Source organism: Pygocentrus nattereri, chromosome 25, assembly GCF_015220715.1.
Source record: "Pygocentrus nattereri isolate fPygNat1 chromosome 25, fPygNat1.pri, whole genome shotgun sequence".
In the NCBI taxonomy this organism is placed as follows: domain Eukaryota; kingdom Metazoa; phylum Chordata; class Actinopteri; order Characiformes; family Serrasalmidae; genus Pygocentrus; species Pygocentrus nattereri.
The window spans coordinates 2,017,532-2,032,557 of record NC_051235.1 but is presented as its reverse complement, the minus strand read 5'-3'; the positions used below and the strand labels follow the sequence as shown (position 1 = coordinate 2,032,557).

At 42.5% G+C, this 15,026-nt stretch overlaps 1 protein-coding gene across 1 annotated transcript in view; it reads left to right on the top strand.

Moving 5' to 3' along the window:
* The window catches only part of LOC108414343 (aldehyde oxidase 3-like), a 31,642-nt gene extending 26,031 nt beyond the window's left edge, over positions 1-5,611 (top strand). The window contains 7 exon segments of the mRNA XM_037534590.1: positions 66-140; positions 241-293; positions 1,415-1,529; positions 2,086-2,151; positions 2,428-2,616; positions 3,521-3,688; positions 4,504-5,611. Coding sequence (XP_037390487.1) covers positions 66-140; positions 241-293; positions 1,415-1,529; positions 2,086-2,151; positions 2,428-2,616; positions 3,521-3,688; positions 4,504-4,551 — 714 coding nt within the window. The 3' untranslated portion in view covers positions 4,552-5,611.
* Positions 5,612-15,026: the final 9,415 nt, after the last annotated feature.

Below are 15,026 nucleotides of genomic sequence, written 5' to 3'. Positions count from 1 at the left end.
GCATGGCTAACCCTGTTAATCGTTTCTAATCAAAGTAGCCTGGTCAGCAGATGTTTGTTTTGTAGGACGCCTGTCAAACTCTGTATAAAAGCCTGGAGCCAATCAGGAAGCAGGACCCCAACGGCACGTGGCAAAGCTGGGTACAGCTGTTTGGATCAAATACTTCTTTTATTAAATGGGGGAAAAACAAGCGCACACATATCCACTATATGACACTTTGGGTGTTTGGTTTCGGTGCAGGTTGCTAAAGCCTTCTTGGAGAGGATCAGTCTGTCAGCTACTGGATTCTACAGGTACAAATAACACACACACACACACACACACACACATACCCTCATTTTGTGCTGCCAAGCTCTCCTAATCAATCAGGAATTATTTTGCACTTGATTTTGAGCTAAATCTTTAATAACACACACATTGGAATTCCAACTGTCTGGACTTTGCTGCCAGTATTCATGAAAGTACATTAAAGCAACTGTTAATTGCAAGAAACATTCTATTTTACTCAATTATCTGAGAGAATAGATAAAAACAGGAAAGTACAATCATCATATCCATGTTAGCAGAACAGCGTAGAGAGCTTCATGGAATGGGTTTCCATGGCCGAGCAGCTGCATCCAAGCCTTACATCACCAAGCGCAATGCAAAGCGTGGAATGCAGTGGAGTAAAGCGCCGCCACTGGACTCTAGAGCAGTGGAGACGAGTTCTCTGGAGTGACCAATCACGCTTCTCCATCTGGAAATCCGATGGACGAGTCTGGGTTTGGCGGTTGCCAGGAGACGGTACTTGTCTGACTGCACTGTGCCGAGTGTAAAGTTTGGTGGAGGGGGGATCATGGTGTGGGGGTGTTTTTCAGGAGTTGGGCTCGGCCCCTTAGTTCCAGTGAAAGGAACTCTTAAAGCTTCAGCACCAAGAGATTTTGGACAATTTCATGCTCCCAACTTTGTGGGAACAGTTTGGGGACGGCCCCTTCCTGTTCCAACATGACTGCCCACCAGTGCACAAAGCAGGTCCATAAAGACGTGGATGATCCAGTTTGGTGTGGAAGAACTTGACTGGCCTGCACAGAGTCCTGACCTCAACCCCATAGAACACATTTGGGATGAATTAAAATAAAAAAAAGTAAAATTCTAGCAACCACTTGGGATGCCAGTACAACCACTTATCAACGCCATCCCAACCGCTTGGAACACCGCTTCTGGAAGAACGGTCAAAAATTCCCATAAACACTCCTAACCCTTGTGGAAAGCCTTCCCAGAAGAGCTGAAGCTGTTATAGCTGCAAAGGGTGGGCCGACATCATATTAAACCCTATGGACTAAGAATGGGATGTCACTCAAGTTCATATGCGTGTGAAGCCAGACGACCGAATACTTTTGGAAATATAGTGTATGTGTGTTTGTGTTTCTATCAGAGGTCACGACCTGTACATGGACTGGGTGAAGCAGGAGGGAAGGCCGTACGCTTATTTCACCTACTCTGCCTGCTGCAGTGAGGTGGAGCTGGACTGTCTGACCGGAGAATACAGGGTCAGTCACTCACTGGTCTACTGTCACTAATACACAAAATATTAAAAAATGAACAAATATTAAAAAAAACCTTCCACACACCAGCCTGTTTGCTCTTTGTTTATACACATTTACATAATCATTTAAATGCAGTGATGTAATTACCTAATCAATCATTGCATTGTTACACAATGAATCACATTTAAATGAGATTAATAAATGTTATAATTATTTAAGTAAACATACTATATGCAAATGTTTAAGGCACCTGATTGCATTAGTTGTATAGCAAAATGTCACTAAATCTGTAGTCACGTTTAGCAACAGGGGTCTTTGTAGCACCAATGAAAGGTCCTTTAGCTATACAGAACCATTTTTTAAAAGGTTCTTTAAGGAACCCTGTACAACAGGTCAACAGCAGAGACAAGAACCATTTAATCGTGCAAAGAACCTCAAACACTGACTTACATGGTTGCCTGAACTAAGGAACTTGTGAAGAACCTGTGAAGTATTCATGTACGTTTCCACATTCAGGTTTTCATTTAATCGATTAAAAACTAATTTCTGTTTTACTCAGACTGTAAGAACAGACCTCGTCGCCGATATCGGCCGGAGCATCAACCCAGCCATCGACATCGGACAGGTAGGACGTCACCCACCTGGGAAAGTGTGCCTTTATACTGGCTTCTTCAGACTGACCTCATAATGGACACTCTTAGCAAGGGTTCTACATAGTGCCAAGAAGGTTTTTTTGGCTTGTAACAATAGTGGAACCCTTCGTCACGCAATCTGAAGAACCATTACATGATGCTAAGAACCCTTTAATCTTGGAAAGTGTTCTTTGTGTTCACGGTTCTACATAGAACCATAAAAGAACACTTGAAGAACCGCCTTTTTTAGGCGTGTCTGTGTGTTCCAGATTGAAGGTGCGTTCATGCAGGGTCTGGGGCTCTACACTATGGAGGAGCTGAAGTTCTCCCCGTCTGGTGTTTTGTACACCCGCGGTCCGGGTCAGTATAAGATCCCTGCGGTCTGCGACGTCCCACTACAGTTTAACGTGTACCTGCTGTCTGGATCCCACAACCCGCACGCCATCTACTCCTCAAAGGTACGTCCGCTGTTCTTTACACCCATGAGCCATAACATCATGACCACCTGCCTAATATGCTGTGACAGCTCTGACCTCCCAAGGTATGGACTCCACAAGACCTAAACAGATGGTCCTTTAAGTTCTGTTAGTTGTGAGGTGGAGCTTCCATGGATAGGATTTGTTCTAGGACATCCCACAGAAGCTGCATCGGATTAAGTTCTGGGAAACAGGACAACATCTAGAACTCTTCGTCATGTTCCTCAAAATGTTCCTGAATGATGTGTCAAATTGATGTGACATGAACGCCTGGACCAGAACATCGCCCAGAACATGACGCTCCCTCAAATGGGCTTGACTCTTCCTACAGTGCAACTTTCCCCAGGGAAACACTGCACATGTACACAGCCGTCCGTGTGATAAAGGAGCTCACTGGACCAGGTGTTCAAGGTCCTGTTTTGACAAATGCATTATTATTATTATTATTATTATTATTATTATTATTATTATAGGCACTTCCAAAGGTCGACAAAGGTCAGTATGGGCACTCTGACCACTCTGCGGCTGCGCTGCACTGACACATTCCTCCCGTAACCATTATTGATCATTTCTGCCACAGTAGCTCTTCTGTCTGTTCTGACCAGACTGGACAGCCTTTGTCACCCATGAGCACTGATAAGCCTTGGGCGCTCAGCACCCTCTCACTGGTTTGTGGCTTGTTGGTAGTCAGTGATGCTGACCGGGAGTGACCAACAAGTCTTGACGTTTCAGAAATGCCCCGTCCCAGTTGTCTCGCCATGTGTGTCCCAGATCTTGACAAATAATCAACATTGTTCATGTCTGTGAGTGTTCATCCTGTTTTGGCCTGCCGGTGTAGTCTGGCTGTTTGCAGAGTTGTTTACCGTTGTTTTACTGTTTGTTTCAGGGTGTTGGTGAGCCCACTGTCTTTCTGGGCTGCTCTGTGTTCTTCGCACTAAAGGAGGCGGTGGCAGCGGCTCGGAGCGACGCGGGACTGAGCGGCCCGTTCACTTTACACAGCCCAGCTACACCAGAACGGGCCTGCATCGCATGCGGCACACGCTTTACACAGATGGTATGTGATGCACTCGAAGACTGTTACCGGTATAAAGTGGGATTTGAACCTGATTTAAACCCGTGGATTAAACTTTCAGGCAGAGATCTGCATGAGGCTTGTTTGGCCGCCTTTACTGTTAGAAATCTAGTTATTAATGCCAGTTGGCTGTACATTCAGTTTACTTTAGTTATTTATTTAAATACTGTTATTATATTTTTACATAAAATACGGTAAACACAGTATATATCTCTGCTGTTGAAAGAAAACCTTGTGTTTTCCATTTTTATCATATTTTTGTTTTTTACAATCTGAAAATGCCTGTTGCCTTTTACATTTTAAATTTCATGATGGATGGACCAACAGACACAGTCCAAAATTACTTGGAAAAAAGTCTGGTTCTATTGATTTACTTTAAAAGTAGATCAGTTGTTTCCCTCTCCTGTAAAGGTATTTGGGAGAAACAAGGCTTTCTTCCGACAACAGCAATATGTTTACATTTGCACTTGATTTTCTAATCTTTATGGACAAGTTTGAGTCTGAACTTCTGACTTTTTTCTGTTTGTTTCAATGTCAAATATTGACAAACAGCAAAAATGTAAAGGTCAGTTTTTCTTTTGTGCAAAACTAGATTAATAAGTTTTCCTCAAATTCGAAACGTACTAAAATATTTCATTTTCTGCTTACAAACGAGCTAATCGGCAAAAATAATTCATAGAAAGCTACATGATGCTTTTAACATTGTGCAAACTGTGAATTCTTTTCCTTACATAGATTCATTTTATTTTGACGAGTGAATTTGTTTCACGTATCAATGTTTTTGTGTTTTTCTCCAGATTCCAGAAACAGAAACGGCTCAGCCGTGGGCTCTGGAGCTGCCATGATCCGCCCACTCTGTTATACAACCACTTTAAAGTAGCATATTTCAGCCTTCGTAGTTCTGAATGAATGACATCAGCATCAAAATGACGTTTAAATCACCCAAATCATGAAAAACTGATTTACTGTGTTAAGTTTCAAAATGTACTGTAGTCCATAAAGTCCATATATGGAAACTCCGCTGCAAAAACGGCCAACACATTCACATATATCCCATTCAGCCTGCAGTTTGAGTGTAGCCCCGCCCACTCACTTAAACCGAAGTTATAAGCAGTATTTCAGCTCAGAATGCTTCTTGAATGACGCAAGACCAATCAAAAGAGAGCTCATAAATCTTAAAGGGGCAGTATCAAAAACAGCCTGCTTATTTGTAGAGGTTGAAAACGGTCATGTAGAAATTAATTACAGATGTTTTACTACAGAAACACACACAAAACATCATAAATCAAGAGGATATGGGCCCTTCAACGTGTTACATGATTACAGATGAAGAATTTATTCTTTAAAATGATTGTAAATCCTTCCAACATACAATGTATACATGTTAAAATTAACTCTAAATTCCCATCAGTTACATTAATTAAACCCTTAATAGTAATTAACACACAATGCATTTAGACTTTATGTTTAGCCTAAAACTAACGTACTAACGTTTCAACCCAAAATGAACTCAAAATAACTAATAAAAATACTAAAAATCCTGAGAAGCTCAGCCTTCTCTACTAAACCAGCACACTTGATTCGTTGATTTCAGTATTATTCTTGAATATGTTTAAAATTTTCAACACAATTAATGTTCTACTTTGGCCTTCACAGTGTAATATTTCTTTAACTGAAATGACTAAATATTAATTTAGCCACAATCTGTCCATCATTCAAGATCTGACACGTGACTTGGTGGCTGGTTACTAGTCAGATATGTTGCACAATAAAACTCACTCTTTAAGCACTTCATTCAGACGTGTTAGTTTTATTAAGTACATTGTTATGAAGGTAACTGAACATCTACCTCAGTGCCACAGTAATAGATGTGTTGTGTTATCATATTAAAATATTGCAGTATGATCATGTTAGTCCTGAAGATTGCAGTAATTCTTCATTCACAGCCTCTTAATCTCTCTCTGCTGTTACTTCCGGCCAGATGAGTGCAAAGTTCTTCTGGCTGCAGAACCTGCTGAGTCACTGTCCTACTTATTGAGGATCTGGGCTCAGTCCAGCGTCCAGCAGGGAAGCGAGTACAAGCTCAAAAGAGAAGTTTCAGTCAAATGTTTGGAAGTGGTTTTCATAATCATATGATCCTTTCATAACCATGAACACGTCTAAAGGAAGAAAGGAAACTTCATATCTCCAAAATGGTAACTTTACAGGAGAAGGAAAAAAACCTACTTTACTTTCTATGTAAGTCAACAAGTGTATGTAAGTAATTTTGGATCATTTATGTTGGTTCATTCATCATGAAATTTCCACACAATGTATAGGACCCTACTTTGAAATTATGTCAAAAAACTAAAAAAAATAACAAAAATGGAGATTCGAAATTTTGTTCCGACAATAGATAGAATATATATTTATATATATTTATTTCTATATATATATATGTATATGTATATATATATATATATATATATATATATATATATATATATATATATATATATATATATATATATATATATATATATATATATATATCCAGGCCTTACATCACAAAGCGCAATGCAAAGTGTGGACTACAGACTAAATTTCTCTGAAATTTGATTTAGTATCTTGAAATGAGCAAATCAAAATCATGACTTCGTATCTCAAGTAATAATTGCAAGATACTAAGTCGTTATTAGTCAGGTGACCGTCCGAGAGGCCGGCGGACTGCTTGGTTCACACGTTGATGGCCCAGGGTCTGCAGTGTCCACCCTCAGAGGAGGAAGCCTGAAGTAAGAGAAGGAAACGTGGAAATGCACTTCTGTACACCTCATTTTTGCATTCTTTCCTAATTTAATATCATTCTTTTCATCGCAAATCTGGGTGAACGGCAGAATCTTGTGGTCAGTGTCACAGATTTGCTTTGGTTTTTAGAGATAAATATTTATATATTTCTTCTTCATTTTGCTTCTCATAACTTTTTCTTTTCTTCTAAAATCTTCTGTTGTTATTTCCCTATTTTTAAGTGAAAACAATACCCGATTGTCAATGTGGTCTCAGACCTTTGGAGCTGTGTATCTCTATAGCACTGTTACTGTTACCTGCAACATTTAAAGGAATATGATTCTACCTGCGTGTGTAGGTGTGTGTACTGCGACTGGCCCCCCTGAACAAACTCAAAAGTATCATTGGTCAATTTTAGGGCGTAATTTCCATTAATTTGCTGAGTTTAAGATGTTGCAGGCACAATATAACAAAAATGGTCAATGCTTTGCATGTGGCTCATTTTGGGTTAAGCCTGATCATATATAATATACCCATTAGACATGGTATTTCTTTCATTAGCAGATCCATGTATAATCCAGGACTAGCCTTAATCTCTATCTTGGAAACAAGCCTGGTTATGTTAATATGTTACATTCAGTAAATAAACAGTAACTCTGTAGTGGACGTGTTAAATTCTTTACATCAAAAACATGGAATTTGGTCAGGGGTGCCTAAATGTTTGCAAAATAATTTTTATTAAAAAATACATTTTTTTTCTTACTAATTAAAAACATAAGTGATGACCAATGTAATCTAATTATTTCTGTATTTCATATCATTATTGTGTATTATTAGAATAATTGTGAATATTTTATGGGTCGAGACTGTCCAGGGTCAGAAAGCCAACACAGAGAGCAGGAGGGACAGACACGATGAAAATGACACAGGGATAAACAAACAAATCGAACATCAAACAAAGCACATCAAACAATACTTCAAACAAATCAAACAAAGACCAGCAGTAGACTAGGGAAAACACAGGGTTCAAATACAAACAGGGATAAGGAGGGTTCCCAAGACACAGGTGGAAAACAGGTCGGAACAATCAAGCGCTGAGTCAAGAAACAAGGACGCAGAACCGGGAGGAAACAAAACAAGCACATGGACATGTAAACAAATGCACATGGAAGACTGGGAGGGCCCAATCATGGCAACTCCTAGCTGGCTATAAAAAAATTGTCTTTTTTGTGTGATTTCCACCAAAGGAGGTGTTACTCAGTACTGACCTCAGGTGTCCAAACTTTTGGACGACTCAATAAGTTTTTCATTTGTTTTGGTACTTTTTTTGGTTCATCTAATATAAAATAAGTGTGTGTTCAGAAACAAATGCTGCACAGGTTGATTAGGAGTTTAATCCTTTTCACTTTCACAAAAAAACACTATGTAATTCGGCCAAGAGTGCGCAAACATTTGAGAGAGAAGAACATCTGCAAATCAGTGAAAGAAGCTGAACAATGGACTGACCACTCCAGAGTCCAGACCTCAACACTGCTGAATGGGTTTGAACACTTCAGAAAATCATCAACCAGCTTCTAAGACTGAGGTTTGGAGGCAAGTCTGCAGATTCTTTGAGGAGCTGAAAGTGGGGTTCCTGAAAAGAATGGAAGCTGCTTTGTGGTTTTTAGGGTGTTGTTAAATGGTTGCTATGAAATCCCAGGTGGTTGCTAGGGTGTTGTTGTAAGGTTGCTATGGTAGCTCAGGCGGTTTCTGCCCATCCTTCAACTATGAGAAGACAATTCAGTGCTGTGGGTCTGAAAGGATGTGTAGCTGATCAAGAAGAACCTCATTGAGAAAAGGAGACGGACACATCAAAGAAGCTGAACGATGGACTGACCACCCCAGAGTCCAGACCTCAACACCACTGAATGGGTTTGACCGCTTCAGAAAATCATCAACCAGCTTCTAAGACTGAGCTTTGGAGGCGTGTCTGCAGGTTCTTTGAGGAGCTGAAAGTGAGTCTCCTGAAAGGAATGGAGGCTGGAATGAAGGTGAGGATTGACAGTGAATGTGTTTGTGTTACCTTAGATGAGTAGATGGCGTGGGGGTTTTGTGCATTGGTAAGTAGGTGCGTGTTGAGTATGTGTGGATTTGGACTCTGTGTTCTAGTTTTGGATCTTTGCTTGTCTATTCTACTTCGGCTTCTTGGCCACCATGCAGACAGCAGATTTCGAGACTATTAAAACTGCCATATCTACTCAGGGCCAGCTGCTTGGTGAGTTTGCTCAACAGCAGAATCTCCAACTACAACAACAACAACAACAACTATCTCAGATACTGACGAGTATGAAAGACCCTTTTTACCCATCTGCAAACCAGTAGCCCTACTGTTACGCCGACTACTGCCTCGGCTAGTGTAAAACCCGTAACGTCATCTCCAGTCTGTAAACTGGAATCTTTTGATGGCAATACTGATAAGTATAGCAGCTTTTTGTTACAGTGCTCAGTGTTTTTTAAAACTCACCACCAAGTACGGACCAAGCTAGGATTGCTTTTGTTATTCCCTGTCTTACTGGCAAGGCTTTAGACAAACGCCCCAAGGAACGCGTAAAGCAATCCAATCCAGTGAATACTAAGGTCCAGAACGTGGTTTCCAGTCCTGTAAGCCTGCCACCTGAGCCCATGCAGCGTGATTCATACCATGGTGGTCTATGCCTTTATTGTGGAGGTACAGATCACGTTCGGCATGACTGTGGACTGCGTCCACACAGAACCCAGACGCCAACCCCTGGAAAACGTGGTGAGTGCTCCCACAAAGGGGTTGGTTTCCAAGTCATTCTTTTTACCTGTCTCTGTATGCTGCCAAAAAACTTCTATTTGTGTTTCAGCCTTGAGCATCTCCAGAGTGCAAGTTGCGCCAAGAAGAGGAGCACAAAGGGGTGGAATGGACAGGAGTAACAGGGAGGGAGAGTGAGAAAGATAGGAAGTGGTGATCAGAGCGATGCATGGGAGTTACTGTCACATCCAGCGTGGAGGTCGGTCTGGTGAATATCAGGTCCAAAGCATTGCCTTCTGTGTGCTGGAGGAATCTGGTTGAGGGCGAGGTCGAAGGATGATAGCAGTGGTAACAGGCAGGATGACTGCAGCTTGTCTGATGGCAGGTTGAAGTCACCCAAGAGTATGAGCGGGGTTTCATCGATGGAGAAGAGACTCAGAAGAGTGTCTAACTCATCAATGAAGTAACCTAGAGGAGAGGGAGGACAATAAAGAACAACAAAGTGAAGTTTAGTGGGGAAAGATACAGTGACTGCATGGTACTCAAAGGAGGAAATGGAAAGATGAGAAAAGGCCAGTGGAGTGAAACATCACTTTCTGGACAAGAGCAAACCTGTGCCACCACCCCTGCCAGACTGCCGTGGAGAATGGGAGAAGTGAAAGGCAGAGGACAGGGCTGTTGGAGTCGCCGAGTTCATGGGGGTGATCCAGGTGTCCGTCAATGCCAGAAAGTGCAGTGAATAGAAGGATGCGAGGGCTGAAATGAAGTCTGTCTTCTGCACAGCGGATTGGCAATTCCAGAGCCCACCTGCAAACCTGGTCTGAGATTCTGACGACCGTGGGGGATACATGAGGTTACTGGAATTCCTGTGACGATGGGTAGTTCTATATGATCTATGGAATAAGTAAACAGGTATTGTAAAGTACATGATTGATACAGTAATTAGGACATTAAAAAGGTAATGGAGGATTACAAAGTAATACTTGGCCAAAGTTAAGCAGACGCGTCTCAGTTGAATTAGAGCTGCTACAGACCACTACACCTCCTCAATTTATCAGCCTTGTGACTGAATGTCCGGCCCCTACAGTTCACACCTTTGGCTAACCCGTACTACAAGACATGTGCTCAAAGTATGACTCCCAAAATGTTACCCACAGGAAAACCCATGCCGTTGCCTGTTTCACCTCATCTATGGTCACATTTAGCTATAGATTTTGTGACAGACCTACCTCCTTTGGAGGGCTACACTACGATTCTCACAATTATCAATCATTTCTCTCGCAGTGTCAAGTTTATTCCCTTTCCATTCCTACCTGGTGCTATGGACACAGCTCTTGCCCTTTACACACATCTCCTGAGCTGCCATCTCTTCATGGATTCCACCTGAAGCTCAGTCTTAGCAAGACTGAGCTGCTATTCATCCCTGCGACTACAGATCCTCATCATGATCTCACTGTCTCATTCAAGAATTCTCTGATTGTTCCGTCTGTAGAGCTGAGAAGTCCTGGTGTGACTCTGGATGGCCAGTTATCGTTCTCAACTCACATCGCAAACTTAACTCGGTCATGCAGATTTCTCCTGTACAACATCCGGAGGATCCGACCCTTCCTCACCCAAGAGGCTGCCCAGGCTTGACTACTGCAACTCACTCTTGGCTGGTCTTCCCATGCGTCCATCAAGCCTCTGCAGCTCATCCTGAATGCGGCAGCACGGCTCGTCTTCAATCTGCCCAAGTTCAGCCACGTCACCCCACTGCTGCGCTCCCTTCACTGGCTTCCTGTAGCTGCATCAGATTTAAACCCTAATGCTGGCCTACAAAGCCAGAAATGGACCAGCCCCTCCTGACCTGATGGCAGTGGTGAAATCTGGAACTGAACCACGAGCCCTTCGAGCTTCGAGTACAGCTCGGCTTGACCCGCCATCCTTCAAGGCCCCTGGAAGACAAGCGTGGAGAATGTTCTCTGTACTGGAGCCCAGGTGGGGGAATGAACTGCCACTGGCTGTCGGAACAGTGGAGTCTCTTGCTGTCTTCAGATGCAGACTGAGAACCGTCTCTTTACACAGCACTTAAATGAGCACTGAATTAAGTATTGATTGTAATGTATTGCACTGTAGCAAGCAAATTTTAATTCATACAGTACTTTTTACAACAGGTGTTGTCACAAAGCAGCTTCACAGAGCAATCAGTATTAAAGAAAGAAAAAGAAAAACCTGGTTCCGAGCCCCCAGGAGCAAGCCAGTTGTGACAGTGGCAAGGAAAACTCCCTAAAAGAGGTAGAAACCTTGACAGGAACCAAGATGGGGAAAAACAGGTGAAGTAATGGGTAATTAGATTAGTTTTTGCAGCAGCAGGAGGGTCAGTTCATGCAGGTCAGGTTTGCACAGAGTTGTACAGCATGAATCTCAATGGTGGTCAAGCCGGTCCAGAAGGCTGGTGAGCAGTTGTACCCGAGCAGGGCAGAAGAGGCAACAGCATCAGACGCACAGGATGGGCAGCTGATCAACTCAGGAAAGAAAGGAAAACACACAGAGTCAGTTCTGTAAAGAGTGACTGACCACAGAGTCAGTTCTGTAAAGAGTGGCTGACCACAGATTACAGTATAACAGAGCAGCAGAGACTCCAGCAGGTCCAGACCTGACAGGGAGACTAATCACCAAAGGCTCCACTATACAAGTAGGTTTTTAGCCTAGACTTAAAGACTGAGGCTGAGTCTGAGTCCAGAACATTAACAGGAAGATTATTCCAGAGCTGGGGGGCTTTGTATGAGAACGCTCTCCCCCCTGATGGAGCTTTATTAGTTCTAGGTACCAGTAGTGAGCAGCACCTTGTGATCTAAGTAGTATTCAAAGCTATTTCACTCATAAAATGCCCTACCTTTTTGGCATTAATGTAAAACATCAGCTTGCTGCTCTCGGTTCTAGATGCCATGGTGCAGCTTTCTGTTGAACTGCACAGAACTGAACTTGGACCACATTAGGGTGGAATAGGAACTTTGAACCTGTGGTTCCATTTGATGTATTACATGTTGTGAAACACCACCCCTCCAGGTTCACTATACATTTGAGCTAATTTTGGATAATTTATAAGTAGAAATAATACAGAGCCCTGCTGATGACATCCCATATGAATAAAAGTAATGTGTGGCCACAACTTAGTAAGGAGTGGGAATGAGATAATTAAATCATGATCATGACTTGGTGAGGTGTGGGAATGGATCATGCCATACTAAGTCATAAGAACAATAGCATCTTGTTCCCACACCTTAGTAAGTCATGGCCACAACTTAATTATCTTGTTCCCATGTGTTACTAAGACGTGGCCATGCATTATTTTTATTTATACAGGATGTCACCGGTGGAACTCTGTAAAATAACAAGATAATAACTCAGAATAACAAGATAATTAAGTCATGGCGACACATTAAGATCTTGTTCCCAAATTAGGATCTTGTTCCTGCATTAGGATCTTGTTCCCATGCCTTACTAAGTCATGGCCACAACTTGGTTATCTTGTTCCCATGCCTTACCCTAACAGGGACTGTGTTGTGTCTCACAGGCTCCAGACAAAGAAACAGAAGTTTCAGTCCAGACAAAACAAGCTGCTTATATATCAACAACACTGATATGTGCACTCACAGAGCAAAGTGGCCATGGAGAAAGAAAAGAAAGACCTGGACAGTCTCTGGTCCACTCCTGGGTGCCTCACAGCAACAGTGTAGCTGGAAAGAAGCCAGTAACTCAGTCTCTAAACTGACCAGTACAGCACAGATTGCATGGCTAAGCATGTGTAATGTTGTTTTGTCGGTGTAATGACCGTTTAAGGAAATCCAGCTCTAAGCTGAAAAAAATGAAGTGTTTAATAAAACAGCCGCTATCTCTTCATATGGAAAACAGAAGTGTTCCAAAGCCGATAAGTTTTTCCGTACGGAGTGTGGCCCTGATAGCAAGCGTATATTGGTCCTCTGGCTTAGTAAGGCCGGCACCCCTCTGACTGTTTACCACTGCTGGTCTACCCTCGGACCACCCAGCACCCGTCCTGCATGCATGTTTTAACTAGTTTTAATCTCCAGATTTTAAATAGAGACTTTTATTTTAGAAAACAGACAAATATTATAAACAACTGAGAGGGAAAAAAATGACTGACCAGGCCTGATATAAAATGAGTTTATAGAAAATGTTTCTGAGGCTGAGCTGAAAATTATTTACTAAAATAAGGACAGAAGGAAAATCTGTAAACCGGACTGTGAGGGAAAATGAGCGATGATCAGTGGAATTTCTGTTAATGCTCTGCTTAACCGCCGGTGGGCCGCCCAGAAAACGCTGAGCAAAACGCCAGCGGACCACCAGCTTTGCCATTAGCGGCCCAACAGTGGGCCACTACCCTCTCGCTATCAGGGGGTGCTTAAAAATGTGTGAACCCTTTAGAATTCTCTGTATTTCTTCATGAATATTACCTAAAATATCAGATTTCCTAATAGTAGATAAAGAGAACCAAATTAAACGAATAAGAAAAAAATATTAGACAGGAAATTACCCAATATTACAGACCTGTGAGTGGCAAAAGTATGTGACACTTTGCTTTCAGTATCTGGTTTGACAGACAGACAGACAGACAGACAGACAGATAATTCTGTATTGACTATAAAATCCTTTAATTGATGTGTAAAGCTCTACATGGTCTCGCTCCTGAGCACCTGCAAGACCTGATTTCCCATTACGAGCCATCACGACTACTCAGATCACAGAGTGCTGGCTGTTAGTTTAGCTGTCATAGTCAGATCTGCCGGAGTCATTAGCCTCACTCTGGAAATGTTCACATTCCTGTTTATGTACAAACAGACAGAATAAAACTAATTCCCTCTCCCTGCTTTCTTTCCGAGTATACAATCACCCACATGTCCGTCTGGACACTGAAGGACGACTGACTGCCGAGCTCTCCTGCTGCCCACTTCAGACCAGCTGCCCACGCCCAGCTACCACCACCTACCTTGGACTAGCTGTCCACCCTACACTGAAGTTCTCATGGACTCCCAGCTACTCCTACTACTAATACTACTGCTATTAATATTAGTAGTATAATAACTCTGTAGGTAGTCTGACCAGAGGAGGATGGTCCCCCCTGGTGAGCCTGGTTCCTCCCAAGGTTTCTTCCTCAGCTCTGAGGGAGGTTCTCCTGGCCACTGTTGCCCCTGGTCTGCTCACCTGGGGGTTTTACATTCTTGTTAAAACTTTGTCTTTTCTGGAATTCTGTGAAGCTGCTTTGTGACAACATCCGTTGTACAAAGCTCTACAAATAAATTTGATTTGATAGATACTTTATTGTGTGGGTGTGGAGTTTGATGGATAGAATAAAACTATGAGATTCAGATTCAGTCCTCCTCCCTCCTCATCCCTCCTCGTCTCCTGCCCCTCTGGGAAGAGCTGAAGAGCCCGGTGGCATATGAGACAGATCTGTTGTATTTACATGACAGCAGGCAGTGGTATGAGATGAACTAAAGCCACAGATAATTATTAACATGACTATTATTTACACCAGTATTACAGTGAGTCTCCTTACAGCAGCAGCTGTGCTGCGACTGTTTGGGAAGTGTGCTGAAAAGTTCCACCACAAATGAAACTTCAGTAAAAAATCAAACGTTTACGACTGTCATGCGTCAGACTGGGTTACATGAAAATGCACTGAACCCCCTAAAAGTGCATCTTCACTCTCTACACGGGGACCACATGTTGGGCCTACACACTAAATCACAGCCTGGTGACCACAGCGTGGGCGACTGAATCCGGTCAACCGGGGGGAGTCCA